Consider the following 18,818-nt stretch of genomic DNA (forward strand, 5'->3'; position numbering starts at 1 on the left):
CACCCCCTGCTTGTGCTCTGTCTCTCTGTCTTTCAAAAATGAATAAACATTAAAAAAAAGTTTTAAAAACAAAACATTTATTTGGAAGACAGGCTGCCAGCATGAGGGAAGAACAGAAAGGAAGGTTCTCAGGTGTCCATCAGCCCTCCTGAGATCAGGAGCTCTTCCATGCAAGCCCAAATGTGCAGAGCCAACTCAACAAAACAAAAGCCCTCAGCTAGCTGGCCCAACTTCTCTGGAAGGCAGTTTAGTGATCATTCGTGGTTACATGGGCATATGTGTATTGAGGAGTAGGGGAGAACTTCAGTCCCTATCCCAAGTAGCTTATCAAAGTATAATTCTAGGAAGTACAATTTCCTCCATTTCTTTATATCCCCTATAATATTTCAGTGCCCCAATGACATTTTAGTACTTTCTACAGATTGTTTTGTTTACCTCCTTAGGTAACCTCCATCTTTAATTTAGCTCTGTAGAAACGTTTCATGGAAAACAAAACGGGTCCACCTCCCTTACAGAAACTATGGTTCCTCCCGCTTTCGCATAGGGCTTTTCTACATTTATTTATGGAGTAGGGGAGGGCATCAGTTTGCAGGAGCAACCTATCCTGCTCTGTGACAGACTCTGACGCTTTCATTCTTAGTAGGCCGGATATCCTGTCTCTGCTACCTGCCATGTTTCCAACCGTCAAAGCACAATATCAGCTATATCCAAATCTGGAAACTAGACCAGGCAGGTGAGAGAGCGAGGAAAAAGTGGGGAGGAAGGAGGTTGGTGCGGGCAGGTGAAAAATTACCGGGAAGCGGAAGATATGTTTCTTCAGCTTCTCCATCACCAACTGCCTCTTCTCTCTTTCCTTACTTCCTGCTGTGATCGGTGAAAGGGACATGAGAACAGAGCTGGCCTCAAACCCCTCACCTCCAGCGTCCCAGGTATCCAGTAGTCTAATGTTACGGTGTCATCTTAGTCTACAGCCAGCCCCCGCCACAGAGAAGACAAAACATATGTGCCCGACCTGCACATACTTGCATTTGTGGAACCCACCTGGAGGGACTCCATTGGTGACCCACGAGTCCTGCACTTTCATTTTCTCCTGACTTTCATATGGACCAAACAAAAGCCCATCCCTTTCCTGTCGCAGATAATAGGATCCTTCCAGGTCACGGAGCACAGGGAGTTCTCGTTTCAAAGCTTTCACTTCAGGTATAGTTGATGTCACAACATATTGATGCTGGACCGGAATGAGAGGGTGTTCTAGTCCCACCATCTTACCTACTTCACGAGCCCAAAATCCTTAAAGAAAAAAAAGTCATTTTAAAATGTTACCACATACGTAAACATACTACACCTGACACGGATATGGCAATTTATTTTCAGATAAAATATCGAGAAGACTTCAGTACTCATGGAAAGTCTAAAGAATGTGATAACAACTTTAAATTTTTTGTCATTACAAAACTGAACCTGGGGGAAGAGAGTATTTTACCTGCCCCAGCGTTCTGAAGACACCTACAATCTAACAGATACATACTTGTTTTTCAGGAGTTTGTAATTCCTGAAAAAATATTTTGTCTATAAGCAGAGGCAGGCAGGAAAACACATTTATTTGAAGGACAAACCAAACAACCCAAATATATAAAATGTACAAATGTTGATAAGAAAGACAGTAATGGACTGACCCTACTCCTGAAACAGAAATGATCAAACCATAAAGGGGCCTGTGTTGATCGGTATAATAATTGTGCACAAGAAAGCCTTCCAAGTCAATCCCTCTATCCCCCAGGCCCTCCTCTCCCCACATTACTGATGCCTAAGATTCTACAAATACAGAATTGTTCTGTTACCTTAAATTTTGAAAATGTATATACTTTGGGAGAGATAGCACAGTAAGTTTTATCTGTTATTGTAAACGCTTGGCTAGGATCTGTAAGATCCTTTCTTGCAACGGGCATGAAGGAACCATGAGTCCAGTAAGTGGGAGTACCTCTATGAGAATGTATCTCAGTTCACAGTGTGTACTGGGACTGTCTTACCGGTGGAGATGAATGTTATTTTTACCTTTGCAAAAGAAAAAACCAGATTGTGGCTGAAAGGACCCTTGATTCTCCCCCAGCTGACTCTTCAGTACACAGACGTGGAGCTAAAGTCCAGAGAAGGAAAGAGACATGCCCAATGTCACACTGGGAGACCTTGGAATCATCATACTTTATTGGTTTTCTTCCTATGGGAAGATTTTGTTTTAAAAATCCAAGACACCTTCACTTGCATAAAGGTATTTTAGAATCTAGAATGATTATTTGGCAGGGACATGGTGTTGCCTGACCCATCAGCAGATTATTTGGGGGAAGGAGGTTCTATTTGCTTGTTTGCTTCAGAATAATTTTGAGTAATCATTCAAATGATTAGAGAATCTTATTCAAGTTATTTCTTTAGAGGTTGCACTCAATTTTTTAACCATTTCTGTTTCTGCTTTTTTTAGGAATCTAATAAAGAGTTCTGAAGCCTATGTCATTATGAGGTTCAGAGCTAAATACAGGATCATCGATTATGAATCAGTCTGGGAACCCAGACTATGTACCCTATGTGTCAAAATTTGTTTCTACTGGGGTGCCTGGGTGGCTCAGTCGGTTAAGCACCGAACTTCAGCTTGGGTCATGATCTCACAGTTTGTGGGTTTGAGCTCTGCATCAGGCTCTGTGCTGACGGCTCAGAGCCTGGAGACTGCTTCGGGTTCTCTGTCTCCCTCTCTCTCTCTGCCCGTCCCCAACTTGCACTCTGTCTCTCTCTCTCTCAAAAATAAACATTAAAAAAATTTTTTTTAATTATTTCTATTTTACTACCTAAACGTCATCCTTGGGCTTTGTTGTTTTGCTTTGGCCTAATGGCTAAACTGGCCATAAGTGTTTGTTTGTTTGTTTGTTTAATATTTATTTATTTTTGAGAGAGAGAGAGAGATAGGGGGAGAGAGAGAGAGAGAGAAAACAAGGTGGGGGGGAGGGGCAGAGAGGGAGGGAGACACAGAATCTGAAGCAGGCTCCAGGCTCTGAGCTGTCAGCACAGGGCCTGATGTGGGGCTCAAACTCATGAGCTGTGAGATCATGACCTGAGCTAAAGTCAGATGCCTAACTGACTGAACCACCCAGGTCCCCTGGCCATACTTCTTTAATAGCCCCCTAACTGGATGTCTATTTGCAAACCAAAAATCTTACTTGTGGGCATTAGAGCCTCTTGTTGGTCTTTTAATAATTTACAGATTTAATTTATTTTTGTTAGTAGGAAGAAGTGAATTTTCAATGGAAGAACTTTGTAAGAAAATATAGGAGAGCCATAAATGCTAGTTATATGCACCACAGCAGATTTAAAATATAAAAAGCCAAAATATTTAGCCTAGCAATTCAAACCACTACAGTATCCCCAATACACTTATTTCAATTAAAAGCATAAATTGAAGAAAATAAATTCTTTCCTATTCAAACATATTTATGAATTTCTGAGTCTAATTGCTTGCTTATTAATGCACTTGATCATTAAAATACAGTGGGAACATATGCGTAAGTATTATAGAACTATATGATTTTACACTCCAAAACAAGCCGAATGCTGTTTTACCCTATGGTGGTGGTGTTTGTTGGCATTTTCTTCCTCTTTCTGCCAAGCAAGTTAACCTAAATCTGGTGTGGTTATAATTCAACTCTCGCTACATCACCCACCCACCAAGTTCAAAAGTAAGAGAGACAAATATGGAAGAATCACTCAAATCTACCATTATGACCTCAGAAACAACAGAAGGGTCAATAAAAATAGTTATTGGAAATGGCTTCTTTTTTTTTTTTTAATGCAATGACTAATAGAAATAGAGTTAAAATGAAGAGTGAAGGTTCATAGACAAGTTTACTTGTACAGGTGGTTTATACGGTGACAGTGATGGTTTGTTTATACAGTGGCATTCTCTGATGCAGAGTGCCAGGCAAAATTAAGCAATTCTCTTTTGGCCGAACACAGGGCTTCACGTTGGCATGATCCAATCATATTTCTGATTTACCATATTAAGAAAATTCTTAAGTAAAGTTTATAAAGTTATCTCAGGCTTAATGAGTCAAGAAGAAATGGAGTCAAGAGAAACATTCACCATGCAGAGAAAAAACTTACATGATAATAAAATATCTTCTGCTCATGCCCCTGAGCAGTTTCAGGTACCAAAGGCAAGTTAGACTATTTTATACCAAGAGGTCAGAAGTGTCCAAAACTAGTTTTAAGCTCTGCTTGCTCAAGAATAAGGTTACTACAGGGTGCCTGGGTGGCTCAGCCAGTTAGGCTTCCGACTTGGCTCCGATCATGATCTCGTGGTTCCTGGGTTCAAGCCGCACGTTGGGCTCTGAGCGTCAGGCTCTGTGTCTGACAGATTTGACAGCTCAGAGCCTGGAGCCTGCTTCAGATTCTGTGTCTCCCCTCTCTCTCGGCCCTCCCCTGCTTGTGCTCTCTCTCTCTCTCTCTCTCTCTCTCTCAAAAATAAATAGACATTAAAAAACAAAGTTAAAAAAAATGTAAAAGAATAAAGTTCCTACTCTCCTCTAGGAACATCTATGTAATAGTGTTTCTCTAAAGATGTTTTGCAGACCATCTGGAACAGACACTACAGTACCTGGAGTACTTGCTTAAAATAGAGCTTCTGAGTCCCCACCCAGATCACTTAAATTAGAATCTTTTGAAATCTGGGAAACTTTCCACAGCAATTCATACGTACATCAGTTTGAGAACCAAATGTACCAACAGAATGGGTGTGTGTGACAATGGAACAAGTGAAAGGAGGTGGGTAAGGTTAAAAGCCTGTGCCCAGAAGTTATAGCAAACTGATGCTAGTGTTCCCGGGATGGGGTGGTGGGAGGGGCAGATAGGCTTTCAAGGAAACAATTATAATCATAATTATTAGACGTATTTTTTCTAGTGCTTACTGTGTGGTACTGGTTCTGTTCAGGGTACTTTTCATTATTAGCTACTTACCAGTCATAACAGCCTTCTGAGATGAGAACTGTTCTCTCCGTTTTACAAATGAGTAATTTGCCCAGGTCACATGGCTGGCAATACATGTGTCTCTGGGCCAGAGAGCCCCATAGACCTGGACAATGCTGGAAACACATCAGCAAACGGACACATTTTTTTTTTTAATTTAAAAAAATTTTTTTTAATGTTTATTTATTTTTGATGGAGCACAAGCGAGAGAGGGGCAGGGAGAGAGGGACACACAGAATCCGAAGCAGGCTCCAGGCTCCGAGCCGTCAGCAAAGAGCCCGATGCGGGGCTCGAACTTGTCAACTGCGAGATCATGACCTGAGCCAAAGTCCGACGCTTAACCAACTAAGCCACCCAGGCACCCCAAACGGACACATTTTTACTTTTAGACTTTCCTTTTCATGAATATACTAAAGACTCAGCTGCCTTCTGTTACGACTTCACATAAAGAAACTTCTAGCAGGTTATGGTACAGTTGAGTACCATAATGGTGGTGTTTACGTCTTTTATATTTCGGTCACATTTCCAAGTCTATATCCTGGTTGCTTTAATTAGATTTCAGAGCTAGCCTGAAGGCCTTGCCTGAATTTGTGAGGCATCCTTGTCTCACTAAGTAACTCTGGGATACATCTGTCAGCCACGCATTCTCAAATCACGTGAACACAATGCTTTCTGCAGATGCTTTATTCATAAAACTGATCTCTGTTAATTTCAGTTCGAGAAGCAAGCATACCCAAACCTTTGCCCTCAGTTACTGAGGCTTACCTTCTATACTGCAAATAAGGTGGGTTTTTTTTAAGCAGACTTACAAATAATTAAACACACACTTCTCCACACCTTCCATGGACTACAAATATGCAATCAGTTAGATTTTCTCCAGTAACTTTTACCCAGTGGAAGAGAAGAGATTGAGGAAGAAAAGAAAAAAAAAACAAAAAAAAAAAAAAAACAAAAAAACAAAAAAAAAACAAGATTATGGGCCAGAGATACGATCTGCATGAGATAAAGAAATGAACATTGAGACAGCACAGTTCTTCACACAATTTTCAAGAAGGAGCTGCTTGGCTTACCAAAAACTGAGGATGCGAGAGGGAGTAGATGTGGCCGGGTAAAACACCTCCGGAAGAGAGAACAAAGAAGGGCATCCTGGAGAACAATCCAGGCTGGAGAAAATTAGGTCCCATGGAGCGGTAAATGCAGGGCCACACTATCACCCTAATTCCAGGGATTTCTTTCCCAGGCCAGCACCAGAAAAGCTGTACTCCAGGACCTCCTGCCACAGCCCTCCCCCACCCAACCACACAAGATTTCACAGTTGCATAGAAAACTTCACCTGGTAACCACTGCCCTGGGTTTAGGTCAGATGTCTTTGAGAATTATTCTATCTTTATCTTCAGTGATTCCTTATTCCTCACAGTTTATGGTTTAGAAAAAATTTATTACAGGAGTGCCTGGGTGGCTCAGTCTGTTAAGCATCTGACTTCGGCTCAGGTCATGATCTTGTGGTCTGTGAGTTTGAGCCCCACATCAGGCTCTGTGCTGACAGCTCAGAGCCTGGAGCCTGCTTCAGATTCTGTGTCTCCTTCTCTCTCTGCCCCTCCCCAGCTCGCATTCTCTCTCTCTCCCTCAAAAATAAATAAATAAACATTTAAAAAAAAAAGAAAAGTGTATTACAGTGGCAATGAATTATGTAAATAAAAGCTTACCATCTTAGGAAAACATCAAAAAATATGTTAAATTAAATTCTTCTACATTATTTCTCAAAATATCAGTTGGGAGTGTGTGGCTGCCTGAAGCACCGTGTTGAGAGACATGGGAGAACACGCCCAAGCCCATCTGAAATAAGTGCAGTGATCAATTAGTGATGTCTGGTATGGAGGTCAGAGTGTGTTTCATCTGTTTCGTTTGCTATCACTATAAAAACAGTCTGATGGATTTAGACAATAATTTTGTGAGACCATAAAGTTACAAGATTACAAGCAATCCTTGTTACGTGCGGAAGAAAATATGAATGATTTCATTGCCTTACATCTTCTCACAAAATTTAGATCAGTGGTGCCCAAGGATGGTGATGGGTTACCAGATAGGGATTGGGGTGGGGTGGGGTGGGAGGCAAAGCTCAAAAACAAAGCAATGTTTTGTTCCTTTGCTTTTACTGTGTAGGCAAGTCCTTTTACATTATTTTCAATTTCAAATAATATTAAAGAAAGCATAAGATTTTTATGCTTTTCAAATGGAGGGCATGGATTAGAAAAATTCAAAAATACTAACTTAAACTCTTAAATGTAATTAGATCTGATAAATAATAAAGATTGGTTTCATTTTATAATTTAAGTAATGACTCCAAGAACAGACCACAAGAAAATCAGTTACTGGCTCTTGCTTACTTTGGGTTTTAAATTAACCACTATGAACTACAGGTAAATACAAATTATTAGTCCAGTTCAGACTGCATAAGCATTTTCCTTTGCACAAGAGCTTACTTTTGTATGTCTGATAATTGAAAATGACTTCACAGGTAAATGACCTGTTGGAAAGTGTATTAACTCAGGAATCAAAAGACTCAGGTCCAAAACCTGGCCCCAACATAACTCTGCTGCTTTGCCAAGTAACATGACATTTCTGGAACTTGGTCTCCACAGTGGAAAAATGGGTGGGTTGTGAGATTAACTCAAATATCCCTTTTGACTTCACTAATCTGAGTCTAAATTGTAACAGAACAATGTAAAAAATCAAGGTTATGAAATAGATTTAATAATGTTCTGAAAGGAAAAGAGTTAAACGTTTTTTGACTGAAGTCAGTGAATCAGAAAAGGATGAGAGAGCACACAAATGATCAGATCTGCTCCCAAAAGTAAACTGAGAACAAAAGGATGCTCACGAATTTGAATACTAGACTTTGGCTATTAGAAGAAAGAATGAGTGAACACAGAAAAAGCAGCATCATTAGCAAAAGATGATCTGGAGCAGAAGAAAACAGAGAATGGAGAAGAACACCAACTTTCTATGGGTAACCAAGGACAGGGCGGCATCTCATACACCAAAAGCAAAGTGATGGAGGGAGGGCTTTGTAGCTTAGAAACAGACAAAATGTTCACCTTGGGAATGTTACAGTGTTCCCTAACAATGTACATAATGTAAAATATTAGATATTACTCTATGGCCAAATATCTTATTTCTTTGCCACTTGAAAAAAACCTACTAATTACACATATATTGAATTATATATATAATGCTTACCTGCAGCATTCACAATTCTATTCGCTCTCATAGATCCCTGTGGTGTTTCAACATCCCATGTTCCATCTGACCTGGGTATCAGAGAAGTCACCGGGGCAGGATACTTTAAAAGGGCACCATATTTCCTAGCCCCAGCAGCGAGGGCCATAGTTAGAGAGTAAGGATCGATGTGACCATCTCCAGGATTATACAGTCCAGCTAAAATCTAAATCGATCATAAAAGAGTCAATATTTAAACAAATACATATCCATTATTCTGTGTAAAACTGGACTGTAAAAGTGTATCATGGCATCAGATTGATCAATCTGTACTTCTTTTCCCTTTATCAAATCTCAAACTAGGGAAGGATTCACACTGAATGTTAAGTAGACAGGCTACTTAATAGAGGTTTGCAATTGTCTCCAACATCCATTCTCGCCCCGACCCTCATGGCAATGTAAACTGAATGTTTATGTAGACACATGGCCACTAAGAACAGTTTCCAATAGTTGGCAGTTATTAGTTCCAACTGGTAGCTAAAAGTATTACTAAGTTTTGGTCAATGAAATATAAATGAAAGCATCATGTGGCAGCTTTCATGAATTATTTTTTTTTAAAGCCACTGGCATATGCCGTTTGTCCTTTCTTCTTTGCCCTTCCTCAATCCCATTGTCTGGAATGCAGATATGACAGCTGGAACTCTAGCTGCCATCTTGGAATAAGAACACAAGAGTCACACCCTAGGAATAACAGCAATGATCTAGAAGGTGACTGGGTTCCTGAAGTCTTTGTGGAAAATAGCCATCATTCAAATCCTGCACTGCCTTACTGAAAGAGAAATTATCTTGTATCTTGTCTAAGCATTATCATTTTGGTTTCTAACATTTTCAGCTAATCTAATACTAACTGATCAATTATTTATATTGAATTAATACTGTTAATAAATTCACTTGTTAAATATATGTAAGTGTCAGGAAAATGTATACTTGATTTAGTCATTCAACAGCTTAATACCTGAATACCTATGCTATGCTAGGACTTCAGTCTGGGTACCATGTGGAAACAAAGAAGAATGACAGTCTGATGAACCGAGTTGATAGAAGGAACACTGTGCGGTATTATACTCAGGTTTCATCCATTCAACAGAAATCTACTGAGCACCAAACAAGGAGCTTTCGTCAAGTGTCTTTTCTGCATCTATTGAAATGATCGTGCATGTTTGTCCTTTATTCTATTAATGTAGCATATTACATTGATCAATTTTCAGATGTTAAATCAACCCTGCAACCGTGGCATAAATTCCACTTGGTCGTGCTGCATCATCCTTTCTAAATGTTGCTGAATTCAGTTTGCTAGTATTTTCTTAAGGATTTTTGCACCGATATTCACAATATGTCTTTCTTTTCTTGTCATGTCTTTGTCTGGTTTTGGTATCAGGGTAATACTGGCCTCATGGAAGGAGTTGGGAAGTTTTCTCTTCTATTTTTGGAAACATTTGTGAAGGATTAGTACTAATTCTTCTTTAAATGTCTAGTGGAATTTACTAGTGAAGCCATCTGGGCCTAATCTTTTCTTTGTGGGTAGCTTTTGATTATACTAATCCAATCTCTTGTTATAGTTTTAGTGCAAGAGACTTGTTTTGATTTTAATGGAATTCATATTACTGTAGACTTCCAAATGTCATGTTGGTATTTTATAATGGATATGTCCTCATTGAAGTAATCCTGTATTTATTTGATTTGGCACCCTGCCCCAGACCCAGAGAATACTCTTCCCACGTATTTCCATTGTCCAATACCTTTGAGAAAACACTGTGATGGTGAGGTCTTCCAGCAAAGCACTCCGAGGGTGACATATAAACACATATAACATATTCTTACATCGGTGGAATTTCAATGCAGACGATGCAATGCGACATCACTCTGCCACCACACTGTCATCACACAAAACTATAGACAAGAGAGTGCCAGCAGCCTATAAAGACTCACGAGGGCAAACAGCCCCAGCACCCCCTCAGTGATACAAGGTGCTGCTACAGTTCAAAGATGTTACAGGCAGTCACTAGGGAGAAACTTTAAGCCTCTATGTTCCTCGACAGCCTCACCTGGTGGTATACTTGAGTAGTGAGTACAAGGGAGTCCGAGAGCCTGGCTTCAAGTCTCTGCTCCAGCTCTTTCTAGCTGGATGAGCTTGGTTCCATTATGTAAACTATCTACACTGTAGTTTCCTGTTTACTAATAATAGATACTGTATAAGATTATTGTGAATATTAATAAAATTATGCCTATGAAAAGCTTAGCATAGTAGTACCTAGTACATAAATCTGTGTCATAGTGTTATGTAGCACAGTGTTAGCCATTCTTACTATTCGAATGGGAGTATTGACTAGCAAAACAAAAGCAAATGGTTAAAACCAGATAAATATCTGGTATGGAGCCTACTGGCAGTACAGTTATGAGCTAGAAGATATTTATAGAGCAACATAGCATGGCACCTCTAAATTTGATTTTGTTTTTTTTTCAATGTTTATTTATTTTGGGGACAGAGAGAGACAGAGCATGAACGGGGGAGGGGCAGAGAGAGAGGGAGACACAGAATCGGAAACAGGCTCCAGGCTCTGAGCCATCAGCCCAGAGCCTGACGCGGGGCTCGAACTCACGGACAGCGAGATCGTGACCTGGCTGAAGTCGGACGCTTAACCGACTGCGCCACCCAGGCGCCCCATCTAAATTTGATTTTGTAAAAAGTTTCAATAAGACAACCTTTCTCTATATATATTTATCATACCAGGTCATCGTTTTCTCTGAAGTTCTCAACAGAAGCTTATGTATGGAAACCCCTAGGTCTGGGGGACAGAATAATAAAAAGGTATTGAAAATGTCTCCTTAGTTGTCCCAGGTAGAAAACCTTTTTTCATTACTTTTTTATTTAATTTGGCATACGTAATAGCCCACCTTGTTACGTATCCAAATTCTAGCATTAACCATCTGATTTCACCATTCAAGACGTGCGCACAAAGTTTTTCTACCTTTAATAAGCTTCTTAAAGTAACTTTTTCTACTCTTAATTCAAGTTAATGGATGGCGAAAACACCCTTAAGATAAATACCTTATTCATGTTGAGTAGCGGAAACATCTCTTGAATTTTTTCAGGCTCAATAATATACTGCTCTGTTGCATGCCAGCCAGTCCGAGTCATCTGATATTTAAATTCATCTACCCTTACAGGAGTGGTAGCGATTCTGATACTCCCTGGCTGATGGAACCCCACCACCTGTGACAATAATGCCAAGACAAACACATACATAAATCATTATTTGGCATTCAAACATGGTTCTCCTTCAGCACGATGAAAATGCAAGTGTGTAAGAAAAGAGTTGGTCTATGCCGTGCAAGAGATAACTGTATCAAATAGTTGCCTCTTACAAAAAGATGCTCATTCAGCAACTATTTACTAATTGTCTCCTCTGTGTCAGACACCATGCTAAGCCGCAGAGATGCGTTACAAACAAGAAGCAAAGACCCTTCTGCATGGAGTTTATGGTCTACAGGGGAAGGCAGACAGCTGAAAGCACAATTACAATAACACGGGATAGGGTTCATGTACAGAGTAAAAGAAAACTGTGTGACAAAGGGAAAGACAAAGGATTTGAGGAAGGAATGTAAACAATCAGAATGTTGCAGTGATGAGATCTCACGTGAAGTGAAAACAACGTTCATGCGACAGTTCTTGATGTCCTTCAGTTGGCCAAGGACTCAGCTAAGCCCTAGGTTACAGAAATAAAAGATCTTCTCCTTGCCCTCAAGTTTCTCATAGTCCCGAGGGAAGATCAACCAGTAAAGTAAATGCCACAACAGGGAGGGGCGGGGGGCAGGGGGGAGAGATTCGTGTTAAAGGAACGTTGTAAGAACATACATATGTTGTTAGAACCAAGAAGTCAAAGACAGCTTCTCAAAGGGGGTGACCTCAGGGAAGGGTAAAGGGTGAGTGTTGAGATGGGGCCAGAGAAAATGTTGTTTCAGGCAGAGAGCCCAGCACATTCCAGAGCTATATGTAATTAAGATTAACTGAAGCGTATGAGCATAGCAAAGAGTGGCAAGGGAAAACGTTGGAAAGGCAAGCAGGGTTCACTTGATGAAGACTCTCCCCCTCTGGCCTTTGGCTGTGGGCCCTCTGATAGTTTTAGGCAAGGAAAAATAGCATGAAAAATTTAAGTAAACTTCCATCTTAGCCTATGGGTAGTGTTTGCCTGTGACTTTATTTTGAGAATACTAATGTAAGCATGAGAAGAGATAAAAATAAAAGTGAGGGGCTTTTAGTGAAGTACTTTTCAAAGCTGTGTGACTCTCTTCAGGCACGGCCATCAGATCCTTTGTAATCCAGTTGCTGAAATACTCTGATTTCTGAGTTTCTAGATATAGTAACTGATGAAAGATATTTTTGAAAGCTGATTTTTATCCTTTCCTTATTTAAAAAATCAAGAAGAGTGGTGAATTGCATGGGAAATGTACTTCAAGAAATTAAACCAAAAACAGAGCAAACTCGAGGGGTTCTTACCTTACACATTCATTAGATTTCTCTACCACATTAAACATTTCACATGCCATTAATGTCACTACACACATGATAATATGTCCAAATTCTTCAGAAATCTTACACATTTCTGAGAAATAGACCTAAAACAAATTTCAAGTTAAATACATTTACCTGTCCAGTTTCCTCTTCCAATTTCTCATAAAGTTTGATGCTAGCATAATGTATCTTCTTCAAGTTTATTCCAGGATGAAAGTAAGTTGTTAAACCTGCCTTAAAACGAGAAGGAGAGAAAATACTTAAAAAAAAACTGTCATTCTCTAATTTTTTATTTGGGTATAGTTGACACACAGTGTTACATTAGTTTCAGGTGTACATCGAGATTCCACAACTCTATACATTCTGCTCTGCTCATCACAAGTGTAGCCACCATCTGTCACGATGTAACACTATTACAGTACCGTTTACTATATTCCTCACACTGTACCTTTTATCCCCACGTCTTATTCCATAATCTGGAAGCTTGTATCTCTCACTCCCTTTCACCCCTTTCACCCCTTTTGCCCTCCCCCTACTCCCACCCTCTCTGGCAACCATCAGTTTCTGCATTTGTGGATCTGTTTCTGCTTTTTGTTTTTTTACTCATTTGTTTTCTTTTTTAAATTCCACACATAAGTGAAACCACGTGGTATTTGTCTCTCTCCATTTGACTTATTTCACTTAGTATAATACCCTCTAAGTCGATCCATGTTGTCACAAATGGCAAGATCTCATCCTTTTTTATGGCTGCTTAATATTCCACTGTATGCATATGTGTGTGTATATACATATATATATATATATATATATATATATATATATATACATATATATATATCACCCTTCTGTATCTTGGCTATTACAAATTATGCTGCAATAAATATAAGAGTGTATATATCTTTTCAAATCAGTGTTTTTGTTTTCTTGGGGTAAATACCTAGTAGTGGAATTATTGGATCATATGATATTTCCACTTTTAATTTTTTGAGGAGCCTCCATACTGTTTTCTACAGTGGCTATGCAAATTTATATTCCCACCAATAGTGCACAAGGGTTCGTTTTTGTCCACATCCTTGCCAACCACATTCCTTAAGTTTTAGTACTTTATCTGTTAAGCAGTAATTTATTGCTGGCAAGAAACTGAGAAGCACGAGCCAGCCCTTTGACATGAGAACACATCAGCTCCAGTTTGAGCACACCGGGGCATAAAACTCATGGCAGAGTTATGAGAACCAATTTGAACCATATAAGTAATGTGGGTGTCAGCCAATGAACATATATTTTAAGTCCCTAAAACTTACTAAGGAAAGAGTGTTTGCAGATTCAGATATGGGATGATTTGGAGGAGAGGCTTAGTAATATATGCTGTTAAGAAGAATATGGGGGGTCGCCTGGGTGGCGCAGTCGGTTAAGCGTCTGACTTCAGCCAGGTCACGATCTCGCGGTCCGGGAGTTCGAGCCCCGCGTCAGGCTCTGGGCTGATGGCTCAGAGCCTGGAGCCTGTTCCCAATTCTGTGTCTCCCTCTCTCTCTGCCCCTCCCCCGTTCATGCTCTGTCTCTCTCTGTCCCAAAAATAAATAAACGTTGAAAAAAAAAATTTAAAAAAAAAAAAAAAAAAAAAGAAGAATATGGGGAGGGGGGTATATAACATGGACCCAAACCAGCAAATCACGTGTGTTCCCATGAGGAGAAGGAACATGGACTGGCAAAGTTTTCCTTGACCCAATCCCCGCCATTCCCTTAAATGGAACAGCCCTCCTGTTCCCTTTCCCGAAATTTCCCAAATTCAAGAAAATTGGAAAAGAAAATTCAAAAGAATTGGAAAATTCCTGAGAATTAGAGCCTGGATAATTGGTGAACAGACTTTTGTTGAAGCTTAACCTGTGTGATAAACATTGATTATACCCCACAAATATTTGCTGAAAAAATCCTTATGAATTACAGTCACAAAAAATATCTAAATAGCAGCATGCCAAAACCCTTTTATTAATTCTGGCAAATGCAATGTAGTATCCAAAAAAAGAATTCTAAGCAATTATATGAAGCAGGTTCTCTCAATTAAGTATCTGGGGCCCCATTTTGCAGCTAATTTATCCTGGAAAGCTCATCAGAACACAGTCTGTTCAAAATAAAATCTGTTTAGGAAGGATTTATAAGTTTTTTCTATGATAGTGGTAGGTTATTTGGTTCTCCTGAACTCAAAATCACCCCATTGATAGTTCATTAATCGTCCTTTATGGGCCAGAACCCTGGGGCTTCTATTAAATACTTGTTCATACATCTGAACATATGCACAGCTTTTTGTTTGTTTGTTTGTTTGTTTTTGTTTTCTTGAGAAAGATCCTGGCTGAGCTTCAAGGTGCTCTCACAGCCAAGTGCCATTCTAACGGAAGTGCAAGTCAGGCTCTTTCACTCTCAAATATTCCACTCTCCGTTACATGCTCAGCTATCTCATTTGAATACGAGACTTTCCAGATCATTAATGGAGAATCCCTTACCTTCGGGTGTCTACTAGATACGTCTTCCGTGTATCTCCTGTCAGTTGAAAACAATGATATTCATAAGCAGTGGTGTAGGGTTCCATTCACCATATACTCAAGATCCTCTGAGCTTAACATGGGGTAAACCAGACCACCAAAAAATTGTATATCTACACTACATCAGTCCTCTTCTTCCTCACCCCAGAAGGCTATCTTCATAGAATTATAAATTAATGATCTTGCATTGGAAAGAGTCACGTGGGTTAATTTTTGCAAAATTGTTATTCAAGACATTTAGCCCAATGAACTTTATTTAGGGAACAAATTCTTCTAGAATTCCTAGTTAAGGAAAAGTTAGTCACTCTTACTAAAATGGTATACTTATTTCTACCAAACAATTCCTACTCCCTTCACTTCCTTGCTGCTAAGACATTCAGAAGTAAGTGCTGGGCTTAATTTGTTTCTCAGGTATAAAAATTGTACTTATTTTTTTAAAGATTTTATTTTTTAAAGTAATCTCTACACCCAATGTGGGGCTCGAACTCATAACCCTGAGATCAAGGATCGCATGCTCCACTGACTGAGCCAGCTAGGAGTCCCTTTACTAATGTTTTTGTACCCTGTATTTTTTATCAGCTAGCTTTTCTCTTTTAATCTGTGTTTAAAATCTGGGGTCACAGCAATTGCATTACTAGGAACTTATCCAAAGGATACAAAAATGCTGATCTGAAGGGGCACATGCACCCCAATGTTTATAGTAGTGCTACCAACAAAAGCCAAATTATGGAAAGAGCCCAAATGTCCATCAATTGATGAATGGATTAAGATGATGTGGTATATATATACACAATGCAATACTACTCAGCAATGAAAAAGAATGAAATCTTGCCATTTGCAACAATGTGGATGGAACTGGAGGGTATTATGCTAAGTGAAACAAATCAGTCAGAGAAAGACAGATATCATGATTTCCCTCATATGTAGAATTTGGGAAACTTAACAGATGATCAGGGGAAGGGAAGGAAAAATAAGATAAAAACAGAGAGGGAGGCAAACCATAAGAGACTCTTAAATACAGAGAACAAACTGAGTGTTGATGGGGGTGTGAGGGTGTGAGGTGGGGTAAATGGGTGATGGGCATTAAGGAGGGTACTTGTTGGGATGAGCACTGGGTGATATATGTAAGTGGTGAATCGCTGGGTTCTTCTCCTGAACCAAGACTACACCATACATTAACTAACTTGAGAATAAAAAAACTTTTTTAATAAAACTCCAAAATTAATTAATTAATTAGTAATAAAATCTGGGGTCAAATATATCTGTGCTTTTTATTGTAAGATTTTTTTTTTCTTAGAGACAGAGAACGAGCATTCTAGTTGGAGGGGGAGAGAATTTCAAGCCCAAAACAGGGTCTGACATGGGGCTTGATCCCACAACCCTGGGATCATGACATGAGCTGAAACCAAGAGCTGGATGCTCAACTAATTGAGCCACCCAGGTGTCCTAATGTAAGATATCTGAATGTAGTATCATACATGGTATTTATTAATTTATGCGCCAATCCTATGACATGGAATGTACGAAGGGTACAATGTGTTTGTGTTCTGGGCTTCAGCAAGGATATATTAAATGGGAATTTTGAAGAAGAAAACATTGTTCTTATCCTTCAAGATGTTATGGCCTGACTGAAGTCTTGAAACTTTCATGTACCAAACAATGAAATCAAGAGCACATGATTAAGTGCCAGAGCATTTAGAGAAAGACCTAAGAACTGAGAGAAGAGAAGGTGCTAGAATAGCCACAAGTCTATAAGGAGGACAGGAAGGGGCCTACCTTTTATTTGAGGAAAGAAAATGATTATTGTTGGAAGAGAAAATAAAAGAGGAAAGATGAAACAGAGACATGAATAATCATTAGGAACTATAACTCTTTGAATAAAATAAGAATTATGAATCCTTATTGATTAAATAAATACATACGCAAATAAATAGGGAGAAGAAAAATCTCTTCCTTATAGTAGGCTAACAGTGAATGAATATGAAAAGCAACATGGCATTAGAAAACCATCAACTGTCACTAAAGCCAGTGATGCTCTATGTATTTAATAATCCTTTCTGCTCTTTCGTGAACCTCTACAACCTCAAAAAGCCCAGTGACTGACCTCAAGCCATCTCCAAGCACCCACGTAAAATAAAAAAATGTTTAAGCAGGGGCGTCTGGGTGGCTCAGTCGGTTAAGCATCCAGCTTTGGCTCAGGTCACGATCTCCCAGTTCATGAGTTCCAGCCCCATGTTGGGCTCTGTGCTGACAGCTCAGAGCCTGGAGCCTGCTTCGAATTCTGTGTCTCCCTCTCTCTCTGTCCCTCCCCTGCTCGCACTCTCTCCCTCTCAAAAATAAATAACCATTAAAAAAAATTTTTTTTTAAGTTTAAGCATACCCACTAAAATACGTGTATATCTTTGTTCTCACGTGATATATAAATATGTATTACTATATTAACAGAGATCATAAAACATACAAAGACAACTTGAAATGAATTAAACATTGTAAATAATTTTTATTTATTGTGTAGAAAAGCTTTCAAATTTTAAAAATTCGCTTATTTAAGAAAGGTTTTGAGTTTTTAAAATTTATTATATGGAAAAGCTTTTGAAGAGTCAACTTATTAATATTTTAGTAAATCTAGGTGACTAACATGCTTTGTTACTAAAATATATACAGGATGAACCTTGGTAAAACAGCAACTTGAATGCCTAATCCTAGGTTTGTTTTATTTTGAGACTGGTTTGAATGGCTCTGATGGCTGAAGACGCTACCTGTCAATGATACAAAGGTCTACTTTGTAGAGTCTCCTGGGAAAAGGAGACTCTCTGGGCTGTACTCTGCGCATCCTGACATCACTTCCTCCACCCCAATCACCACTCACACAAAGGTTTCTTTTGAAACTTGACTATTAACATTTCATGTTCTCTTGTCTATCAGTTGTTATAAGCAAATTGGAAGGTATTGGGTTTTTCGGTTTGTTTTGTTTTGTTTTGTTGAGAAAGAGAGAGAGCACACAAGCCGGGGAGAGAGGCAGAGGAAGAGAGAGAGAATCTCACGCAGGTTCCACGCTCAGCACGTGCCCTCAATCCCACAGCCCTGGGATCATACTGAGCAGAAACCAGGAACCGCTCAACAGACTGAGCCACCCAGGGGCCCCACGTTTTTATATTTTAAATAAATGGGTACAAACCCCACTTAAACTCACCATTTGGGAAAATTTTAGATACCTTAAAAATTTTATCTCTTGTATATATGAGAGTTTTTCTACATGATGCATATCATTTTGACCAGAAAATCTATTGATGATACCAACATTTCCAAATATTCCTTTTCAAAATGTACCCTTTCCAACAGGACTATTTTGCAAAAAGCAGTCATTTCTCACCTATACCATCAGCTTTACTTTGAAAGCATAGATTGCATTTATTTTCTTGTATGTATCTGCTATGTGGTATTTTTTATATGTATCTCCTAATGACTGGTAGCCATCTGAA

At 39.2% G+C, this 18,818-nt stretch overlaps 1 protein-coding gene across 1 annotated transcript in view; it reads right to left on the reverse strand.

The window, feature by feature from the left end:
* The window catches only part of DMGDH (dimethylglycine dehydrogenase), a 69,027-nt gene that overhangs the window by 45,217 nt on the left and 4,992 nt on the right, over positions 1-18,818 (reverse strand). The window contains exons 3-6 of the mRNA XM_043592778.1: positions 12,935-13,033; positions 11,336-11,500; positions 8,248-8,452; positions 1,042-1,290 (exon numbers count right to left, since the gene is read on the reverse strand). Coding sequence (XP_043448713.1) covers positions 1,042-1,290; positions 8,248-8,452; positions 11,336-11,500; positions 12,935-13,033 — 718 coding nt within the window. The remainder of the gene's footprint in view (positions 1-1,041; positions 1,291-8,247; positions 8,453-11,335; positions 11,501-12,934; positions 13,034-18,818) is intronic.

The sequence above is a fragment of the Prionailurus bengalensis genome, chromosome A1 (genome assembly GCF_016509475.1).
Source record: "Prionailurus bengalensis isolate Pbe53 chromosome A1, Fcat_Pben_1.1_paternal_pri, whole genome shotgun sequence".
NCBI lineage: Eukaryota > Metazoa > Chordata > Mammalia > Carnivora > Felidae > Prionailurus > Prionailurus bengalensis.